This window comes from Maylandia zebra, linkage group LG13 (genome assembly GCF_041146795.1).
Source record: "Maylandia zebra isolate NMK-2024a linkage group LG13, Mzebra_GT3a, whole genome shotgun sequence".
Lineage (NCBI taxonomy): Eukaryota > Metazoa > Chordata > Actinopteri > Cichliformes > Cichlidae > Maylandia > Maylandia zebra.
In genome coordinates, this window is record NC_135179.1 from 16,441,686 (window position 1) to 16,465,375 (window position 23,690).

The window sequence follows — 23,690 nt, forward strand, 5'->3', positions numbered from 1 at the left end:
CTGATGTTTCTTCATTAGTGACAGTTTTCTTGCGTCCACATTTTGGCAAATCCAACACTGAACCAGTTTCACGAAACTTAGCAAGCAGTTTGCTAACTGTAGCATGGGAGATGAGTGGTCTTGTAGGGTGTCTTGCATTGAAATCTGCTGCAATGACCCGGTTACTGCATTCACCAGATATCAACACAATTTCGATCCGCTCCTCACGTGTTAACCTCTTCGACATGTCAATGGCTGTGAACAAAGAGAAACTTGTCAATAACTCATGAAAGAATAAAGTTACGTTGAAACCAAGCACACCATTGTTTTTCTTGTGACATTACCAATAAGTTTGATGTGTCACATGGCCCTCTTCCTATTGAAAAAAAAAACAAAAGTTATATCCAAGATGGCCGACTTCTAAATGGCCACCATGGTCACCACCCATCTTGAGGAGTTTGCCCCCTCACATATACTAATGTGCCACAAACAGGACTTTAATATCACCAACCATTCCCATGTTATTACGGTGTATCCATATAAATGGCCCACCCTGTATAATACAACAACTCCAGGTCTGCATGGATGCACTTTTCTTTTTCCTCTGGAGCATTATTTGTCCATACACACACACAATGTCATTCCCAGGTACCCTCTATGCTCTGAGCTATTGTCGTGAAAAGAGCTGAACTCATCTGTCAATTATGGTAAGCTCCATTGGGCGATTGTCTAAACTGTTTTCTCACTCTCTGGATTCACTCTGCTGAATCCTGTGATTTATTTTCAACTGCCTAAGCATCAATACACAATTGGGAGACACTAAGCTGTGATGTCTGAACACAAACTATTGTCAGAGTATCAGCATAGCTCACATTAAGTGCCATTTAGATTATTCATTGCACTGGGCTGTGTGAAAACTGCTTGTAAAGAGAAGAGAAGGCCATTATCCCATATGCCGGGATTCCTGTGCTATGGATCTAAGCTTCTGTTTACTTCAGATTCACTCTCCAACTGAATGAACGGTGTCAAGGCTGAGCCGAAAACAGGCACAGATTTTGTGCCCCGCCTTGAAGTCCATAAGGTCAACTGGATATGAATGTCAGTGCTATTTTGTAGAACTGACATGCATTTTATCTCTTTTAAAATATAAAAGGGGCCCTAGGTTACAGGAAGTAGTGGGTTTTATGGTTTGCACAGGCTTCAACATCTCAGCTCAACCAGAATGAAAAGAGCAGGGTCACTGAAATGCTAGGAAGTCCAAAACAACCTTTTAATCTGTCACATTCATTTTCTTATTAGGTCCCTTTAAACAGACAGAGCAGGTTTCCCTGTCATTGTAATATGAGCGGACAAGTTATTTCACCATCATAATTTGATTTGTCGATAGTTTCTGGCATGTTACGTCGCTGCATTGCAAGATGATTGGATTGACTGTTTTTTTTTTCAGACACATACATTTATCCCAGATTGTTGCACAGCTTCATCCCTATCGTAAAGGATAAACATGTACTCAAACCTAAACCTTCAAACCACACCGAATATGATGAAAAAAAAAATTTTTGGTTTTGTGTATTTGCTGAAATTATGAACTGCTATAATGCAGCAGAATGTCAATAAACTGATTGAAAACGCTGAAAGCACGAATAAACAGGAGCTATTTTTTGTGCATGTGAGTGTTTAGTGCCTGGAGAGCTTCTAAAGAAAGCAAAAATATGTCTCACAATTTGACACCATTAGCAAGTGTTAACGCATAACCTTTGGCAACACTGGCCAGCCGCTCTGTACCATTTTAGGCATCTTCTGCAGGAGCGGTTCTGAGCTAAGGACTTGGACAGCTGGATAACTGAGATGGGGTGGAGGGCATGCTGCTGGATAAAGTGAAACAAACATATCTGGCGGTCTGATTCTATGTTTGCATGTTTCCACTGTGACCCTGACATGCAGTGTCTCAGAGCTAGCCAACTGTTTGTTTTTTGCCCTTTGGTCTATGTTTTACTGAAATAACTAGCCCCTCCCCCCCTTGTTCTCCTTAAATTATAATCTCCCTGTAAATAATAGTGGCCACTATTTTCAAGTGAAAAGAGAACATTTTGAACCATCACCCAGATTAGTGTTTTTCTGTTATATAGCAGGCGGTAGATTGTAATAAGAGAGCCGAAAAGATGATATTAAGATAACCTTGGGAGAGAAGCGATAGCACAGCCATCAGCATCTGTCCTTCCTGCCGTCACTAACCCACGGTGACATTTTGGCTCAGGAGCAGCTCGAGCAACAGCAGTTTATTTGCACTTTGTATACAATAGTTGAAGGGGTGCAGTATAGCTTTTTATTATTGTTATTATTGTACTGTTGTAGGGATCGCTTCCACAGTCTGATTCTATTGTGATGTGTTGTTACCCATTAGTGTATGGCGAGGTAATCCTGACAAATACAGTGAACAAATCAAGGACATTAGTGCCGTGATGTGCAGTCGATAATATTTGGCTTCATTAATTCCTATGCCCTGAGATGACATCCCACTCCTATTAGGTTTGAAATCTCATCCCCTTCTCCTCTATACCTCAGCTGTGGCTCAACCAAGCAGCCAAGCAGATAATACGCTCTGAGCTCTGAAACATGTACCATTATAATTAGCTTTGTCAGGTCCTAGCCCCTACAACCCTCATGCAGATAATATGATAATATGTCTTCATAACCAGCTGACCTTACATGCTCAATATTTCTCCCCTTATGAAGATTACATGTCAATAAAGTAATTGAGTCCCGGGGTGTGTGGCAAGTGAAGATTTAGGTTATAGGACTTTTTCGGGGCAGTGATGTACGAGCGTTATTATTTTACCTGTCAGGAGATGTGCAGGGGCTGAGGACAGTCCGAGGGTGTCAGGGGGGAAGGAGAGGTGAGGAGGGAGACAGAGAGAGAGAGAGGGGAGACAGAGAGACACAGATAAGAGGAAACAGAAAGAGAGGGGAGGGTGCAGAAAGAAATGAAGTGAGCCAAAGAGGAGCACGGACAAGGCAGCGTAAGGAAGACAGAAATGAAGAGAGGAGGGGGGAAGACTGGGAAGAGCAGAAGAGGCGAGATCATTTCTCAAAAGGACGGACAGATCCACAGTTAATCATTCCCTCATACCTTCATCTCCATGTCCCCCTGCCTCACTCTCTGCATATGAGCAGGGGATATGTCATATTAATTAAAAGAAATAGAGTTGCAGTGGAGCCATCCATCTGCATAAGGCATAGGGAGGCCAGAGGGGCATGAAGAATCTCACAAAACACAAACGTATCATCACCACAGCCTCAAATCTGATTGGCTACCCTGGGTTCATCAGTTGTAATTCTGGCAGGAAATGACGGCATGTAATTTGACACTGCTATAAGCTGAATGTGATGTCACCAAGTGCACATTTTTCATCCTTTTAACCTTAAATTTACAGTATCTGTTGGCTGCTTTTCTTTGTACTCGCATTTTGTACTCCCATAATCACCTATAACTCACACAATGTCTGGCTCTAAAATACTCTTAAATACATATCAGAGCAGCATGATTATGGCCAAAATGATTAAAGCGATAATTCTGATCAATACTCCCATCAGAACCTGTCACAATTATTCATTGATTTTAGTGACAAAAATGGTTTTATTTCACCTCATGTAAACGAAACAGCGATTTAACGTCCGTGCTGTGCTTCTTTCCTGATAATGTACAAAACTTACACTGTGCTACATTCCTGACACGGTCAGGCACTGCTTTAGGGGGCACTAAATTTGCTTTTGCTTTGCATTCTACAGTTAGGTCTATAAATATTTGGACAGAAATTATTTTCTAGTTTTAGTTCTGTAGTTCAAAAAGATTGCATAAAAGTTTGAGGAACTAAAACTTTTTTTTAAACACAATCCCTTCATATCAGGAGTATCAAAAGTAATTGGATAAATTAAATAACTGAAAATAAAATGTTCATTTCTAACACTTGGTTAAAAAACCCTTTGCTGGCAATGGCAGCCTGAAGTCTTGAACTCATGGACATCACCAGATGCTGGGTTTCCACCTTTTTAATGCTCTGCCAGGCTTTTACTGCAGCGGCTTTTAGTTGCTGTTTGTTTGTGGACCTTTCTGTCTGAAGTTTAGCCTTCAAATGAAATGTATGCTCAACGTGGTTAAGATCGGGTGGATGACTTAGCCATTCAAGAGTATTCCTCTTCTTTTCTTTAATAAACTTCTGGGTTGCTTTGGCTGTATGTTTTGGGTCATTGTCCATCTGTATTATGAAACACTGCTCAAACAATTTGACTGCATTTAGCTGGATTTGATCAGACAGTATATCTCTGAACCCCTCAGAGTTCATTCAGCTGCTTCTGTCCTGTGTCACATCGTCAATAAACACTAGTGTCCCAGTGCCACTGGCGGCCATGCCTGCCCAAGCCATCACACTACCTCCGCCGTGTTTTACAGATGATGTGGCATGCTTTGGATCATTAGCTGTTCCATACTTTTTTCTTGCTAACATTCTGGTAGAGGTTGATCTTGGATTTATCTGTCCAAAGAATGTTTTTGTCAGAACTATGCTGGAGTTTTTTAGATGTTTTTTTTAGCAAAGTCCAATCTAGCCTTTCTATTCTTGAGGCTTTTGAGTGGCTTGCACTTTGCAGCGAACCCTCTGTATTTACTTGGATGCATTTTCCTCTTTATGGTAGACTTGGATATTGATACGCCTACTTCCTTAAGAGTGTTGTTCATTTGGTTGGCTGTTGTGAAGGTGTTTCTCTTCACCATGGAGATGATTCTGCGATCATACACCACTTTTGTCTTACATGGACATCCAGGTGTTTTTGCGTTGCCGATTTCACCAGTGCTTTCTTTCTTTCTTAGGATGTACCAAAATTTTGCCACTCCCACTATTGTACCAGTTTCTCCGATGGGCTTAAGGATGGCTTGTTTCAGCTGCTTTGACCACATGTTGCCTGTTCACAGCAAAATCTTCCAAATGCAACACCGCACCTTAAATCAATTCCAGGCCTTTTATCTGCTTAATTGATAATGACATTACAAAGGAATTGTCCACAGCTGCCCATAAAATAGCCTTTGGTGCCTTTAAAAAGAGGGGCACATGTTAAGGAGCTGAAACTCCTAAACCCTTCATCCAATTTGAATGCGGATGCTCTCAAATAAAAACTGAGAATCTACACATTATTTCCATGCCCATTATGGATCTGTTACACAGTTGAAATGATGGGCCAACTCATCTCCCGTGCAACATATTTATTTTTACAGAAAACTGTAAAAACAGAAAAATAAGACAGGCCGTACACTGCCTCTTCACCACTGGCACTACTTCTTCTAGTGTAGCTGACATTACTTTATACAAGTAACTTATACAGTTTCACATTCACATGCACCACCTTTGTAAACTGGTTAAATCACACAAATACATTTTACTATACACATGAACAACATAGTGAACTCATTACAGTTTTATCTTGTTTTTACTACTGTTTAAATCTATTTATGAACCTGTCTTCTTAACTGTATTTAATAAACTAGATCTCTTTCAAATAAATGTTTTTCTTAACATATTTCTACAGCATTCACTCTTCATGAACTAAACATAACGCAATTCACACTTTCTCTTATTGTGCAAAATATATATCTTGTGGCTTTAACCCAAAAATACACCTGCACCGAGCTCACAGAGTTTCGGTACAGTCTAACACTTGTATCGGCACAGGCTAACAACTGGACCAACTTGGAAATTAGCTCTTTAGCTTAACATTCGCCACACACAAGACATTTATCATTAATCGCCACTGCTGTCTGTCACTTTTATAACATCTGTTTATATTATCAACCACCCAGCTTACCTGTAAAAACAGAAAAATAAGACAATCAGTTCTCTTTGGCGCGCAGGCCGTACGCTGCCTCTTCACCACTGGCACTACTTCTTCTAGTGTAGCGTCAGCTACCGAGGACCGAGCGCCCGTACAGGACCGAGCGCCCTCTGCTGGCGGAACTTATACAACAGTAAAACTTACATTGCAGTGGCCTTACTAAAAGAAAATGTCCTTGAGTATAAAATAAAATGGGGGGCTACTATTTTCATGTCTCTGTCTTTAACATAGTGCCACATATCTAATTAAAATATTTTTTAGTAAACAGGTTTGTCTCAGTGTCCAAATATATATGGACCTAACTTTATTTTAGGAACAGACATTTTCAATATTCTTTGATCATATACATTTAATTGTAGAAAGCCAAAATTGTAATTGAAATTAAAATTTGATTAATTGTGCAGATCTAATACATACTATATGCATGTACAATTCTGTTAGGCAGACTTTGCAAGTACTGCATTGGATCCTTTTTGCCTTCAACAACTCTTCATTTTTAATGATACAGATTTAGCGAGGTATTGGAAACATTCCTCTGAGCTTTTGGTCCATATTGAGATGATAGCATCACACATTTGCTGTAGATTTGTAGGCTTTCATCCATGATGTGAATCTCATGTTGCTCCACATCCCAAAGGTGCTCTATTGAATTGAAATGAGGCCATTTCAGTACAGTGAACTCATTGTTATGTTCAAGAAACCAGTTTAAGATGATTTGAGCTTTGGGATGGATGGATGGATGGATGGATGTGTGTGTATATATGTGCATCATTTTCTATTTCAGTAGATATAATAAGTATCAATAATGCTGTCAATGACTTTGTTTAGCCAGCCACCTAATTTTCAACTTTAGTTCTTTAGTGAGAAGATCTAAACTGTATACATTACAGTGGTGAAAAGTTGCAAAGCAGATTAGCAAACTCAACTTTTTGAAGTGATGGGGATACCAAACTAAATGAATAAATAGGTGGACATATCATATAAGCTTGTCAGTTCTTGGACATGAATAGCATACCCCTTCAAGGTAAATGGCACAGATTGCATATGCACAATTGCAAGTGCATCAACCAATATTAGATACTCTATATGTGTGTTACTTTTTGCAATTATTTCTGAATAATTCAATTCTGAAAAGCAAATCTTAAGTACTGGGGTTTCACTCTTATCTTGACAACATTTCTACCTTTTCACATGAGTAACATGCATGCTTAGCTAAAAAAAAACCTGTGATGTCACCAAAGTTTAACCACGCCATCACTAGAAAAATGTTGATTTTCCTCAAATCTCTGATTTAAAACATCTCAGCAGTTCACATATGTAAGTAATCCTTTCTCTTTTTTTCTTTCTGTATTTAGTGGCTAAATGCCATTTGTCAAGGTACCATTTTGCTCATCATTTTGCCCCTCATAATTTGACTGTCAGTGCTAGAGACAGAGGAAATGGGATGTGAAAATGAGTGTGGTCGATTGAGGTCCAATGACGAAGGTTACACACATTTTCATCTGCTACAGAAGCAGGGGACACACAAAGACAGGGTGGAAGAGCAATGTTAAAGGATATTTTACCATGTCCTTTTGGATTAGGCCTGGAGATTGATATCTTCCAGTCAGATGAAGCTCTGATGTGAGTGATCCAGCTCTTCCATCATTGTGACATGCGGCTCTTGGCTAACGCTCATCCGTGTTGATGGGCACACCCTACGCCACAAGGGCTCTGGCTAGCATACCCACCTTCCTCTTTCCCATCTCTGTCTGCCTCACTCTGCCATCTCTGTTCTTTTATTTCCATTGCCCTTCTCCCCTGTTTTCTGTCACCATGTCATGTTCAATCACTGTTTGGCTGGCCAGGCACTCAGTCGGGCAGGCAGGGAGCAGGGAGCCCCAGGTAGAGAGCTGCCTAACACGCGTCAGGATGGGCACTGAAATGACTCTAATAATGGGGTCCCCGTGTGGCCCAGACTGGCCAGTCAGTTAGCAGGCCTAGGATGGGGACTAATAAGTGTTTGATGTCTGCAGGGGAAGGACGTGTGAAGGAGTACAGCCAACCCTGGACACTCCAGTCAGGCAGGTGCAGCCAGGCAGGAACTGAGGGGGTCGACTGTGGAACAAGACGTCAGATCAGTATTGATATGTGTCACGCTGGAGGTTGCCACGCTGTTTGTTTAAGAGAGTGTCTCAGAGTAGTACTAGCAGCCATGCAGTAATTGATGTCTAGATCAAAAGTGGAGCTAGAGGACAAGCTGATACGCCTAATGCTCAGTGAAACCAAATTTGTCGATTTTTATAGCGCGGCGAAGAAGGAAAATACTGCACAATGTGTACCTAAATTATCAGTGCATGTGTAAAACTCCGGCAGCAGTTACACTCATGGCTAAATTTGCTGGCCATCCTTGATTTGATGGAAATTACCACTGACAGGCAGTGAGGTGCCATTTTGTCCACTGATGCGTGAAGTCCATCATTGTCTGTGTAGTTGAGTTTAGTTAACATGGCACTTAGCGACTGACATTGCTTTAGAGCCAGCAAAACATTGTCATTGTCATGTCATTTATCTCTTGCTAGACAATTTTCGATGTGGTCTTCACTGAACGCCTCACTGATGCTTCTAGCTTTTTACAGTAGGCATGTGCAGCCAGACAGAGTTTCGGTGCCCTCTAAGAATAAACTGTATGTCAACCCCCTCCGCACATTTTAGGCCCTGATATGGGAGCGAATGGCTTGCCCAGCACCTTGCACTGATAAAGCCACAGCTGTCCTTTCAAGTATGGCCATCTAGTAACAAGCTACTTCCCTTTGAACAGTTTTATGTGGTTGTAATTGACCTGACAATGGGGTTCATTATGCAGTCCCTTTCATGCTGTTTTGCCTGATAATTATTATTTAATGTGTTCGGATGGAGTGCATCATTAATTCATCCCTTCCTCCAATGTCAAAGAGATGAACAGTGAAGTTATCACTCTCTGGTGATTAATATTATGCTCTTTTGTTATTGAATCCTGTCCCAGTGATTAAACCTTCATTGAGCGACTCACCAGCCGCTCTTATTAACGGCGTCATTAACAAACACAGTCAAATCTCTAATTGTGATTTTCGCTTTTTCTTTCGTGTTTTTGGTCAAAGGTTTGAACCACTTATCTGGGCTTTTCTTTTAATTAGAAGTCCCGAGCGTAATGAAGAACACAATCGATCAGTGTCAGGCTATGTGGCGTGCAGAAAATGAGCGCTTATGATTACTTGCGTCATTAGTGCTTTCACGTGCCTTTAAGAGCAGATGAACTGTAGGAGTAAATAACCAGCCTGTCATTAATGTGCTTGCGGTTGGGTTTCTGTTGGTTACATGACAATGTATGCTTTGCAAAAGACCCTCAAAAGGGGGACGTGAGACCTTCTGTCCTCCACCTTAAACAACCTTCCTGTTATCTGCAGCCTCCAGAGCTACTGTAACTATTTTTCTCTTCTGGCTCTATATGGAATAAACGTCACTGAAATTAATTTCCTTTTTTCTTCTTCTTGTTTTTTTTTTTTTACTAGACCCCTCAGAATGGTAATCTCGTCTTCAGTCAAAATTTATGTGCCCCCGAATTCAATTTCCTTCTCGTCCTCATAAGTTGAAGGTGCAAAGATGGATAACTGACAGGCATTTACCTGTATATATGATTATAAATTTAAAGTGTTCAATTAGAGTCTTTAATTTAAAGTGTTTGTCAGCTGTAAGGGTTCAGTCATGCCTGCTAATGCACAGGTTATGCCAGGGGTTTTAAACATATGGCCCCAGGGCCGGAACTGGACAGCTTTGAAAAAAAAATGTGAGGAAGTGCATAGATTTTTGCACTTTCAAGTTTTACACCTTTTCCTATTGATAAAGACCCCCCCCCCCCCCCCCCCCCCCTTCATATTACACATACTACAACATAATTAAGTAATATAAAAACAATAAAATGACAAAAACGTTCCTGTTTTTTCATGTAATTTTCTTTAAATTGATGAAAACTTTAGATTTTATAATTACAGAACAGTCTGAGCAATGAACTGCCAGAACTTTTATTCTACACACCTAAGATCACAGAATCCTTGTTCTTTGAAACACACTATATAAAATGAGTTTGACAATCCTGAGTTATGTGCACTGCATGTCGTTTTAGGAGAGGGTGTTATCCTACCTTTTGTTTGCATATATGCTATTGTAAATCATAATCCTTCAGTCACACAGCCAGCCTTCAGCGTCTGAATGTGCTATTTGTCTACCTCAAGGAGAATCATGTAGAAAAAGCTACCTGGTATTGATCAGCACTGTTTGAGCCATGACCCAGCAACTTTCCTCTGAAAGCCCATCAGGATGTGGCAGTAGCAAATATTTCAACTCTCCATCTGTCACACTTGCGCCAGCCATTTTTTTTTAAATTCTTTGCTGGCCTTCGGTGTGTGTTGTTATAGCATCTGAATCATGTAGAAAGTTTCTACATCTGTCTCTGTGTTGGTCAGGGTCTCTGTTTAATACCTCACACCCAAAGAAAAAGAAATAAGGCCCTAATGAAAGCTTGTGCAGCAACAATAAAAGTAAAAGTATAATACATCACCGTATTTTATATAATATTATGAAACGGCACCATGTGCCATGTCTTAGCATCCTACATGGCTTGCTATTCACTGTTATGTTGTAGGCTTTTTAATCCCCTCCTTCCTGTCTCCCCTACACAGTTTCTCTTCCCTCCTTTTCCTCTCCCTTCTCCCCAGCCTCTGCCTTGGTGAAAAATGGGGCGCATTTCCCTGATAGCCTGTGTGAATGTGGAGAGTATAAATGGCTAATGAATTACAGATGAACATTGACGCAAATTAATCTTCCTGATGTCCCAGGGTTATATGGCAGCTATTTAAAAGTTTAATCAATACGCTGAAGTTGAGAACATGCAGGCGCTGCAGTTGTTTGGGCGCAGTAAACGGCCAGGAGGGGAACAGGGAAGGCATAAGCCCAGGGCATGCATCATGATGACAGCTATTTATGTTTAATGGACTAAATATTTTTTACTGATGGAGGACAAATGTCACTTTAATTCTTAAAGTTACAAGCAGGAGATTTGTTTGGGACTGGTGAAAGATGGGTGACACCTCAGCTGTTTAAAAAGGCTAACTAATGGACATAAGAGTCTATTAGTTAAGACTGAATAGGAATGGATTTTGTTCGAACATGCCATTTTAAAGCTTTTCTGAGAACCGCACATCAAAAATAAAAAAGGAGAGGTTTTACCTAAACAATGAGTGTTTAAATATATAGATTGGCTTAAGTGTGATTCCAAATTGTTCATAGGTGTGGACGTATTAGTGGTTTTCTGTGTCTTTGATTTAACCCTGTGACGTACCGGAAGTCTGTCTAAGGGGTAGCTCTACTTACAACCACTGTGTGGAAATGTCATTTTATTCTATATGGCATCTTTTTTTTTTTTTTTTCAAACTGGATCCAGCTTCTGTTACGTCGTTCATTTCATCTTATTCACTCATTCATCTTATTTATATGAAATCAAGAAAGAGAAAGTATGTGCTGCATTTCCACATTCAGTACTGTGCTGGCTTTCGAGTTGCTTGCTGCTGCTGCTGCTGTTTATCTCTGGCAATATTTAAGTGGCACTCAAAAGAAAAATATACTTAGTTCATACTGCCACACATAGCCAGCACACCAGTACTAAGTGAAACAATTCAATTTCTCTCCATGGCAATGTGCTGTGTGTGCCAGCTGACCTCTCAGTGGGCTGAATCACAGTCTACTGCCTGTTAGTTTATGGGACGCAGAGGGGTTATCTATCTACCGGCTTCCCTATAGAGAGAAGGTGGCGACTCCATCTCATGACGTTGGGCTGAACTGATAAAAGGACAGCCGGAGATGGATTGTGTCCACAATAATAGCCCTGGCTCACAGCAGCCTCCACCCCAAGCCCATAAGTCACTTGCACCAATTCTTATAGAAGCCAGCGATGAACAACATCTGACCCCATCCCCCACCTGCCCAGTGTTATTTCAGCCCTTGGAGATAATACGGAGAGTGTAATTGTGTTGTTAATTGGATTCTTCAAGTTATATTTTTTCCCCCCTGACGGATTGAAACGCACAAATTGTTGGCTAAGTCGCTAAAAAGGAGAGTGTGGTTACACAAAAAAAAATCAGTGAATAATCAGAAAGCAGAAGAGTGCATAAAGGAGGAGAAAGACAAAGTGGAAGCAGTTAAGACAAGAGGGGAGAATAGATGTGGAGAGGGGACAGGGCAAGAAACTAGGAGTGGAGGGAGTGAATTCATGCCAAGAATAGATAACCTTGATGTTAAAAGCTACATCCGTTGGATGTGTCTTTCTGTGACATATTGATGGCCCTTGAAAAGAGTCAAGCTGATTGTATGCAGGGAACAATCATTAAACCCACTCCATCTCCCTCCCCTCTCTGACTCCCTCTGTCTTCCTCTTATAAGTGTGCGCTGATGAAATGCTACAAGACCCACACATGCTATGAGCTAAAAAATTAGTCCAAGTCCTTATTTCTTACACAAACTATGTCTCTTACACGATCTGCCTTCTTCCATCTGTTAAGTTTTGAGACACCCGAAAGCTATGTCTACTACCTCTCTGTTAATACTATTACTAATATTATTTTACATCAGATTTGGTTCCACATTTCTCTTGATGTCTCTTGTTAGGTCACAGCATCTTTAACAGGTGAGGAGTTAATGTAGTAAAATTGCTGGAGATTAGTCCACTTTACCAACAGAAGACAATGACTGTTCAGGTATAATCTAAAACCACACAGATTGATGCATTTTATTATTTGCTGTACAATCATATTTCATGTATTACCGCTATCTTGCCAAGTTAATACTCTTAGGCAGCGCCTCTTCGGTATTACAATTTAATAATTACAGCATAAATCTCAAACAAAGGACTAGCTAATGCTCTCCTAAATATCCACATAAAAAAGAATGACATTCATCTCTGCAGGTTATACCAGAAAATTATCTGAAAGAAACATAAAAACATACTCTGAACTACAAAGGACAATGAAACTTGATTAGGAATACATTATTGTCTTTCTATTCAAATGTTTATTGATGACTTTTTGTTGTGTTAATCTTATGCAGCAAAACAATAAAACACCCTTGATTACTTTGTCAGTTCTGTCTGCTGGGATTGCTTTACCCCTTTGGTTATACTGTACTTTATTATTACTAAGAAATTCTGTGTTCAACAGCAACTGTTGATGCTGTATGTGTTGATTTGGTGTTAGAGCACTGTAAACATGACGCTTGCACAGTTAGCTTACTCACACTGTGGGAGAATGGCCCATCAAGCCCCTGTGGGGAGGACACATGCTTTGGGTAATCAGCTCGCAAAAGACCAGACTTTTCTGACGAAGAACCCACACTGCAGCAATCACCAAGCAGGAGATGCAAAAAACCAATTGTGCAAGCTTTTAATAAAGACAAGAGGGTTTGCGTCTAACTTGGGGCTGTGTGACATACAGTATGTAGTATAAAGGGCTGATTGTTGCTCCACCAGGGCATGATGGAAACGTTAGCCTCCCCGTCACTTTGTTAATCTGTCACTTTAATGGCTGCTCCCACCGTTCTCCCCGTGTGCTCGAGATGAAAGGGGGTATGAGTTTGTGATAATGTGTACATGGTTGAGAGTGTGGGTGTTGATTCGAGTGTGCTCATCCATGTCTCAGGGTACACAGAGGATATTGTACACTAGCACGTTTGGCACTGTAACACTTTTTATTAAGTATCAGTTCATCAGGCAGAGCCCCACCGGCGTGACTGTGGCCTCAGAGGGCATTATGTAAGACCAAGTTTGGCTTAGTTATTCCCTTTCCTGTCTCCAGCCACCCCATCTTTCTCCTGGTTTCTCTTGTAATAAGAGCAAACACTTGCTGTGAAGGGAATGCAGTGAACTGGAATGTGTTTATGCACCAAACACACCGCTTAATGTAGTGCTGAAATGTAGAGCTTTCAACGTTCATGCACTTTTTCACCCACTGGGAGACGGACCTCTTGCCTGTTCTTTGTTCTTCCCTTTTTTCCTTAATTTAAACTCCCACTTCTCCTATGATCGCACACAAGTGTATATATTAACGCTGTTGTGGAGTTACAGGTCACACATTTTCCAGCGCTTTCTGATTGGTACTGGAGAATCACAGAATGTGGTCCCTCCAATCCTTCTCAGTCCCCACAGGCTAGTGACGAGCTCAGCGGAGTGTGAAGGTTCGAGGGGCCTTTGGCTTTAGTTCCTTCATCTGTGAAGGTTATCTCTGAAAGGCTTTGGTTGCAACCTACAAATATATCCCCTCTAGGTAAGCTCTTATTGGGAGCCTTGGTTCTGGTCATTTCTCCCCATCGCCCTACTCCTGGAGAGCGCGAGCTAGCTCGCTGGGTAAGCTGTGAATATGTGAAAGGCCCCGGTACCCATGTGATCAGAGCACTGTGAGACACCCCGATTCCAGTGGTGTCAAGCCCACTCTCCAGCCGTGGCACCTATATCCCCAGGCAAATCACGGCAGCTGGAATTCATCCCCCCCACCCCAGCCTCCTGACTGTCAGAGAAGCACATGCACACACACGTACAAACACACGTGTGTATGTACCCCCCGTACACCGGGGGAGCAGGCAGGCACGGAGCTGGTCCTGGATTTTATCGGAGGTGACAGCTTCTCACACTTCAGTGTTTGGATCACCTCAAGTAGCTGGGCTATGAGGGGAAATGAGCACTGCTCCACTACAAAGTCCAGATTTAGATTGACTGAGCTTGTCCTCGGGCCTGTGGGCTTCTGCTGCTGCTGTACAGCTCCGCCGCCTGACAGAACACCCACTACTGCTGCCAGGGACTGTGTGTGTGTGTGTGTGTGTGTGTGTGTGTGTGTGTGTGTGTGCTCTATATGTGTGCATATGTGTGTGTCACTCGGTAGAGCCTACTTTGAAGAGTCGGAGAGAGTGGGGGAAAGAGAGCGATGTGTCAGGTTTGGTTAGAATTGAGGGTGGCATCAGAATATGCTTGGCACTAATATGGCACCAGTATCTCTGTCCCCGTCTCTGCTTTCTGTCACTTAGTTGCCATTCTCTCCTCGCCCTTGACAATGTCTCTTTGGATTATGTGATTGGACTTACCACTTGGAGCACCCCTCATCCCTCTGCGACACTGCCTCTCCAATGAGTCTCTCCTTTTCTGCCTTGCATCTGGCCTGCCCCTCCCTCCTCCCGTAATGCACTTGATGTCTATTTAGAAAAAAAAATGGTGAAAGCTTTATCTGTTCTCCTGTCAGATGATCATTGACAGCGCTAATGCCACTTGTCCTTGCCTCATTTGGCGAGAGGTGACACCTAGGTACAGCCCGCCACATTCATCAAGTGGCAGTGGAAGCGATGTGACATCAACGTCTGCAAACCAAATACGGAGCTCGGGGCAGCTCTCTGCATGGACAGCACCGCCTCGCAATAAAGCAAGAAAAGCACTGCAGACCATCATCCCCCTTTGATGTGGCTTTAATTTTAATACTTGGTTTTACTGATTTTCCTGATTGTTATTCCGGTAGATTACGTTTCTCTCCGTTTTTTGTTTTTTTTTAAATAGCTAATATCTAAATTAACTGTTTTAATAATATAGAATAGACAGATATATGTATAGGTATATATGTAAACCTCTTTGATAAAGTAATTCTGCCTATCTTCTATGAAATAATAGCACAGAAGTTCAGCTTGTTTTGACTAGTACTGTAGTTCCATCCACAAGAACTGCTGATTAAGTATAAATATGATACCTTAATGAAAAGTAATATATGCACATAAATGCGGTGAAAAGCAGGATGTCCTCTTATTTGGAAGACCCATGTAAAGAATATTTGGAAATGTTTCACATTTTATGCCAGAAAGTTTAATTTGTAATGAAAATAATCATTAAATCCTGCAGTTAATTTAATCCATAATTAGTAAAGTAACCTTAGGATAAAGTAAATAATCTTGTGTCTGCATTGAGTTATTTAAATACGTTCCTGTAATGCAGTAAATACACCTTCCTGATTAAACTTGCATGCTGCATCTATTGGAAGCAAATGCAAATATTCAGGTCTCTCTCTGAAACTGCCTCTTTCACCCGCCTGCAAGAAGCAGAGACGCACACCCAGTTCAGTCCTGCCATTTAAAACTGCACGACTACAGTAAACAAAACAGTTTTGTGTACTTTCAGTGTTTCCCATTTAGAAACTCAGCCAGGCTTATTTTGTGTGTCTTTAAAGTCAAACAGATAAACTGAATTTATTACCTAGATTTTGAAGATGCCTGAAGATGCCTTCAATAATATTAATACATCTGCATAGTTTCATGATATTTCAAAGTAGAATGGGAGGCAGAGCCTTCAGCTTTCAGGCCCCTTTTCTGCGGAACCAGCTCCTAGTTTGGATTCAGCAGAACCCCTGGTTCTGCCAGAGGTTTCTTCATGTTTAAAGGGAGTTTTTCCTTCCCACTGTTGCCAAGTGCTCGTTCAGATGGGATCGTTTTATAGTTAGGGTTTTCGTGCACCTTGAGGTGACTGCTTTGTGATTTGGTGCAATATAAATCAAATTGAATTGAATTAAATGTAATTAAAAATGAACTTACAAGTTTGCTATTTCTTGGTTTCCTGTCATTCTTATAAACAAACCACATCAGAGACGTGCTCTGAGGGTCTTGCCAACAGGTTGAAAGCTGCTGTTGTTAATCTGCGAATGACACTGCAAATGCACTGCAGTTATTATACTACAACCTAGAAACTGCTGATTGTTTAGTTTTGACACTAAAATGTTTACGGAAATGCAGTCCAGTTAGAAATTTCAATGTGAAAAGTATATACAGGTACTAAAGCAAACTGACTGAACTCTCCTCTTTCTGTTTTTAGGAGTGTTCGCCAAGTGTCGCTACATCTACTATGGCAAGCACTCAGAGGGCAACAGATTCATCAGAAACGATCAGCTCTGATGGACAGCCGCTCAACCGTAGACTAAGAGACGGACATGGAAGGCAGCAGATGCTAACAGAAGGACGGAAGGATCAAGTCAGTCTTATTTATTGAATCCAGTGGTGATAATTGGTTCACCTAATCACCTGATCTGGAAAAGAAAAGATTTAAATTCCTTGAATATATGTTCCTATATAAAAGGAAGGTTTCCTTGTTTTTAAAGATCATATTGCAGCCCCATAGTTAGAGCCTCTTTTGCTTCTGCTTCCCTGCATGCAGCTCAGCCGGAGATGACACTCTGAATGACATGATTGCCTCTAAGCATTTGCAACTGCAAAACTCGAGACTCAAAACACAAACACAAGAGCACAAGCCTCTCTCTCTCTCTCTCTCACACACACACACACACACACACACACACACACACACACACACACACACACACAGAGTCAGTGACAAACATACCCAGCCAATTGCGTCCTCTTCCTTGACAGCCATGATGGATCACTTGTCCACTACCACCACTAATCAAGGGTGAAGAGGTTATGGTCACACACCTGGGGCCTGACACGGACTCATCTCTTTCACCGTGTGTATCATTCGCTTACACACACTCACATCTTCTTTAAAACATTAAGACAAGGCTTTAGTTTGAGGCAGAATTTTATGTTTTTTCAGGGGAGTAGGGTTTTTTGTGCTCATGTGATTTTTATTTGGTTATTTTTATCTTTTGGAACTTTTGGTGTCTAAAAAAGAGAAAATTTCTTCTTGAAAGTCGAAAATCGGATAACTGAGAAGATTCGGTGAGTTTCTTCTACAGTGTGCACATTTTTTTTTGTTTGAAGCAAAAGAAGCCAAACGAAATGCAGCTTAATCATAAAAATAAAACATTCCAGCACCAGCTTTAATTTCTCTTTCCAGGTTCATGTCTGAAATGTTGCTCTCTTTTATTGCTTTACAATTTTCAGAATATCCAAGCCAATGTAATAACCAGTGTTGCTGCATGAGAAATGTTTACATTTTGTTATTCTCTTTATAATTGTTGTGGCTTACCATTGTTGTATTGATCCGTTTAATGCCCTCTCACAGCAGCAGGTCAAATTTCTGAGGCAACAAATTGAAATTTTAATGTAAAGGATGTGATAAATCTGATCTGATGTGAAATTGTATTAACAGGATTTAATTAAATGGGTTGAACTAACACATGTCTCTTGTCAATTTGATGTGGAGTTTAAGGTACTATGATGCTTTCGCATTTAGTTCCCTCTGCCGGCACTTTAAACTGTTTCCTAATGAGGAACTGTCCATCACATAGATATTTTTTTCCTGCATAAAGCTTATTAAAGATGTCAGTGACTGACAAAACTCATCTGTCATCAAATCATAAGGCTTGATTACTTACACTTTAGAAGTGATGGAGGTGAATAAACCACAGTGATGAGATAGAGGCTTTATTTATTTGGGACTTGAAAGAAACCATGTTGAGCTTCAGTACAGTGTGTCACTCATCCACAAACGGATGAAGAAAAGGTCAGAGATAGCCTGATGCAATGTTTGTTCACTGTGTCTCTTTCAGTTCGTCTCATATTTCTATTAGCTTAAACATTTGCACTAGTATACGATTGTGTGTGTGTGTGTGTGTGTGTGTGTGTGTGTGTGTGTGTGTGTGTGTGTGTGTGTGTGTCTGCTTGCTCGTTCACTTCACAACTTTCAACAGGACTGTGTGACCATATTCCAGATGACATGCCGTTCAGGAGCCTGGTCACTAGTGCTGGCGTTTCAAAATGACAAGGTTTATTTGTCTGTGTTTTGATATGTTCAGAGGAAACTGGGGCTGACAGCCGGAGGAGGCAGGAAGAGGGGAGCCACAACAAGTTCCCCCCGCACGACACAAAATGTCATCCTTCCCCTGGCTGCGGCGCACGCCCAGCCATCCTGCTGAAAAGAGCAGACATTTAAAACTTTGTGACATGTGTCACAGGCACTGCCATTGAGCCAGTGCCACTGACGGAGCTGGAATTGACAGGCCCCGAGCCACCGGAGCTGGCTGGGGGACACACCGAGTTTGGTGCGTGTCACTTCCCATCCTCGTCAGGGATGCATCCCGAGCTGCCACACCAACACAAACTGCATTATGGGGTGGGCAGGGAGTGCCAGATTGGGTTGACATATGCTTGACGTGTGCCTTTGTGCATGCGGTGGGATGAATGGGATGCTTGGCATCACGGACAGTAGATTAATTAAGGTATGAGGCACAGATCTACCTGTAGGCGGTGCCCTCCTTGACCCTCGGCTCTGTCACTGAGGCTGCTCCTTGGGAACTTCTTGGCTGAACAAATGGCACGCCACTTCATCACAGCAGATCAGTGACATTCTGCTATAGTGGCCCTGCAGGCTCCTCTACTAGCCGCAGTGTGCATGTGTGTGTCTGTGCGTAGGCACACGCATAGGAAGTGTAACTCTGAATGTGCATATTTTTATGTGAATCCATATCTGCGTGAGCATCATCTAGGTCTTTGTGCACAGTTTGCGTAGACAATTTTTGCTGTTTTTGTACTAGAAAGGAAACGTTACACAATGAAACCTTAATACTAACAATACGGCACGTGCATTTTGTAAAAAAAATAAATAAAACTTGATTTGGGCCTATTATAAGTATTCCAAGTAACTGCTCTTTTTGCTTGAGTTTTGATGTGCTCTTAATAGCCACAAATACAGATGACGATGTGATAGCTCTTCCTGTATCCTTATTTAATATGAGAAAGTTTAATTTAAGTTCATCCTTTTGCACAGTCTTCAATAATACTGTACATACTTTCACAGCAACTGTTGCACAATATTGGAAGGCTTTCAGACTGTAGGTATATTAAAATGTATTTGCATATTGTATGAGCTCAGATTTTTCCTACATTGTTGGCACAGCGCAATTCTCCTCCCCAAAGGCACACGAGTGTGTGACTTGCTGTCAAGAAAACTAAGGACCAATCGCCCCATCACTAGATATCAGCTCACAGCCTGATGACTGATTGGCATGAGCTAATGCAAATTTACAAGGAGGCGGAGAAAGGAAAAAGGACTTGTCTGTATGAGTGACAAGTGGCCACTGATAGAGCAGCAGACAGGATGGGGTGAGATTTAGATTTAACTGTCCTCCTGGCTCTAGAAATCTCTTTCCCCCCTTTTTCCTTTTCTACCCCACTTTTTCTCTGTCTGTGTCTGACATGCAAACCCCTTCCCTCCTGCTACTGAAGACATCTGGCAGCACACTGCTGTCTCACTTGAGCCAGAGGAGCTGAAAGGGGGGGGTGGGAGAGTGGCCCTTATTTCCGGGCCGGTCTTAGATGAGTAACATTTGTCACTCAGGGTTGTGCTGTAGTAATTAGCTTGTCAGTGGGCACCAGGCTGAGCTGGCTCTTTCTGCTAAGAAAGATGGACAGACTGACACAGGAGCTGACAGCCAGTCGATAATGTGGCAATTAATGTCATAAATAATTCCACTGCCAATTATATCAAAATGGACCCCGTTCTTTCAAAGGGCTTGGTACTCCCTTATCATTCCCTCTGATAAGGGGAACAACCATCCCCCCATAATTATGGGGCTTTTTATATGGAAATATAACATGGCCTTGCTCTCTCACATGTTTATAGCACAGGGGTGAAAAGCAGAACAAGGTGGACAGAGCAATAAATGTAATATGCTAATAAATGTGTTTTGTGCCCTTTAGCTTAGGTACTCCGACAGGTCGTGTGGCAGGACTGGTGAGGCATTTCAAATGTCACTGGCATGTACAAAACGGGGCGTGGGGGGTGGGAGACTTGATTTGAAAATGTAGGCAATTATGTGAGAGAGATCGATTGGAGTTGATATTTTAAAGGTTGCAAAAGCTTAACCAACAGTGAGAATATTGATCCTGACGCCCCATAGCTTGGTGGGAAAAATCATATCTATTCTGTCTTCAAGATGCAGGTCAATCAATCGCAGTAAGCGTGAATACTTGATGAGCTGGAATCCACATGGGTTCAGTGAATAGTAAATGTGCTGTATATTGGAGGGAAGTAAAAGTGGGAAAGCGGGAATTTGCTTTGAAATGCTTATTATCCAACGCCTCGGCCTGTTTCCGCGGGCTCATTTGTCTCGACAAGTGACTCAGTCACTGTGAACGGTCCCCATCAGCCTGACACTAAACTCTTCCTGTGAAATGTATGAGCAAATAAAGTGAGCTCAGCACATGTAAAGCCCTCCTAATGCATTGTAAAACAGCCTTAAACACATCAGATGTATCTTCGGGATGGGAAGGTCGCTCTGATGGTAATATATGGTCTGCGCTCAGAAGTCTCAAGGTCGTGTCAAATTCGCCTACATAATGCATGATTTCCCGTTACTCTTACAGACTCCAATCATGCCTCTCAAGCCTTGAGATGAAAATTTTAATAAGTAAATCAGCCACCTTGCTGGCATTTCTATTACCCCTCAATGTGCACTGACAGAGAAAATGAATAATTCCAAATAATAACACATAGTAACAAATCAAATTTACTACTCTGAGAGAGAAAGTGCTGCCGTGGATGTAAAACTGTTAGCCGGCTTTAGTTATTCTTTCATCTCGCCTGTATGGATTTTACTTCTGTTTTGTGTTTGTTTTGCGCTGCTGTGTAAATGTCTTCTTTGTACTTTATGAAGATGAGCGTGTCGCTCCTCCACTTGTCACTGTCCTCTCGTTAGATTGTGTGTAATTATTGTGTCACTTATTGCACGAGAATTGCTTTGCTTTGAATAAAGCAGTTAAATGACCCTGTTAGCATAATTAATTTAACTATCCTGAGGGTCTGCAAAGTCGCAGCCTCATGAATATTAATCGCTGTCAGTGTCGTGCTAAATATTGTACGACAACAACGCAACGTGTTTCTGTTTCGTGTTTGTTTTGAAGTGATTCATCGTTTGATGCAATTTTTGGAGCAAAATTTGGAGTCTTTGTTCCTCGTTCTTAGGCGCTCTATTTGTTTGGTTTTTTTGATTAACAATAACACATTTAATACAATCGGCCACATGTAATCAGATAAATATTTGATCAGACACTTTCACTTTTTTTTCTGCATCATTAAAACAAAAACAAAAAAAACACATTGATTTGGCAGAAAACATACAGTAATTATACACACTAGTATGGCAGAGGGGCATGTAAAGTTTGCATTTTAATGTTCACACCCCAGGGCTCTACAGCTGTACATTGTATGACACAAAGCATCATTGCCATTGATTTTACATGCTTGCAGGCTTGGTTCAATGCATTACATCCTCACTTGAAATTTGAATAATAAATGGGAGTTCCAAATTATTTGGAAACCAGAGTGTAATAACCTTGTTTTATATGGTTATTACAACCTAGTTTCCACAAACTGGCAGCCCAAATAAAGACATAAACAGATACTGTCTAACATCAAGAAATAAGTAGTACTACATATAGTATCCCCTATAGTTACATTATTGTCATTGATAATTATACTTTAGAAGAAAGATGCTTTTTGGTTTATTATATGCAATTACAAATAATATTAAAATGTCACAAAGACACATCTTTGCTATTATAACAGATGAGAATAAAAGTATTTTCCCCTACATGTTATGGCTGTTTGATTGAGATAAAATGAGTATGATATGCACATGAACTGGCCAATAACAATCTTTTTGGCAGACAACAATCACTTCAATGTGTCTAGAGTTCTGCGCCTATGCTCATTTGAGATGCTAGACCTTACATGCTTGAATAGAACAATCAAACATTGCAAATGAAATTCCTGGAAATATTGGCATTTACTTCTTCTATCAGGTCCCGAGGGTGGAAGTGCTGATTGTGTTGAATCGCGTCTGTGTTTATCTAACAAGTGGACGTGAAAAGGAACCAGGAAAAAAAAAGCCCCCAGGAGAAATGGCTGGTTTTCTCACATGGCCAATTCTGTATGACTCCATTGAGGCACAAGAGAATACTTAAACAAGCAGTGTACTGTACAATGAAGTGATGTGTACCTACAGTATCCGTGGCATCATGCTCTTTCACTCAAATGGCTGCTTCGGATGGATGCAGGAATTATTCTCTCAGATTTTGATTTTTTGGGGGGAGGGTTATTTCCCATGAACGTGTTTTGAACTGTAAACAATGCTCATACATTACATATGAATACACATATTATGGGACCCACGGTGGTGTGACCTGAGGGACAAATGTGCCGTGCTGTATGTCAGACTCTGTGGTATTTCCTGCGGCACTCTTAGCCTATCTCTGGGGTCCTCTGGAGGGCAGCCTCTAAAATGGCTCGACTTGGCCTTGGCCGATGACAGTGACATACAGAGGCAGTCGAATTTTGACACACGGCTGTGAGTAATTGTGAGGAAAAGGTGAGGGAAATCCGTTTGTGGGTGAGTCTTAAAGACATGGAGATCCAGCCAGCCTCCTTGGGGTATGGCGTAGCACAAATGAAATCCTTGAATCATGAATACTCTGGAGGTGAGGCACTATTTACTGCAGCCAGTCTTGCTTTTATGGAAACAATAATGGTGGTCAGTAGCTGGGAGCTCAGGTTTTAAGTAGCCCATGTTTTTCTTTTTCTTCTTTTTGGATTGCCAATATGTAGATTTCTATTTATTTATTTTGTTTTTATTAATGTTTTATTTCAACTAACCATTTCTAATAAGTTAATTTAATTATTTTTTAATTATTTTTTAAAGGAAGCACATTTAAAGAACAGTGATAAAAATGCTAAAACGGTTGAATATACCAAACTACAAACTAACCAAATCCTAATCATACTGAGAGATTTAGTCAAATCAAATAAATCATTTAAGGAGGGGTTAAAGTTAATTTTGGTAATC

At 41.1% G+C, this 23,690-nt stretch overlaps 1 protein-coding gene across 1 annotated transcript in view; it reads left to right on the forward strand.

Moving 5' to 3' along the window:
* Positions 1 to 18,023, forward strand: part of lrmda (leucine rich melanocyte differentiation associated) — a 209,775-nt gene extending 191,752 nt beyond the window's left edge. Inside the window, exon 7 of the mRNA XM_004551601.6 lies at positions 16,763 to 18,023. Coding sequence (XP_004551658.1) covers positions 16,763 to 16,842 — 80 coding nt within the window. The 3' untranslated portion in view covers positions 16,843 to 18,023. The remainder of the gene's footprint in view (positions 1 to 16,762) is intronic.
* The last annotated feature ends 5,667 nt before the right edge of the window (positions 18,024 to 23,690 follow it).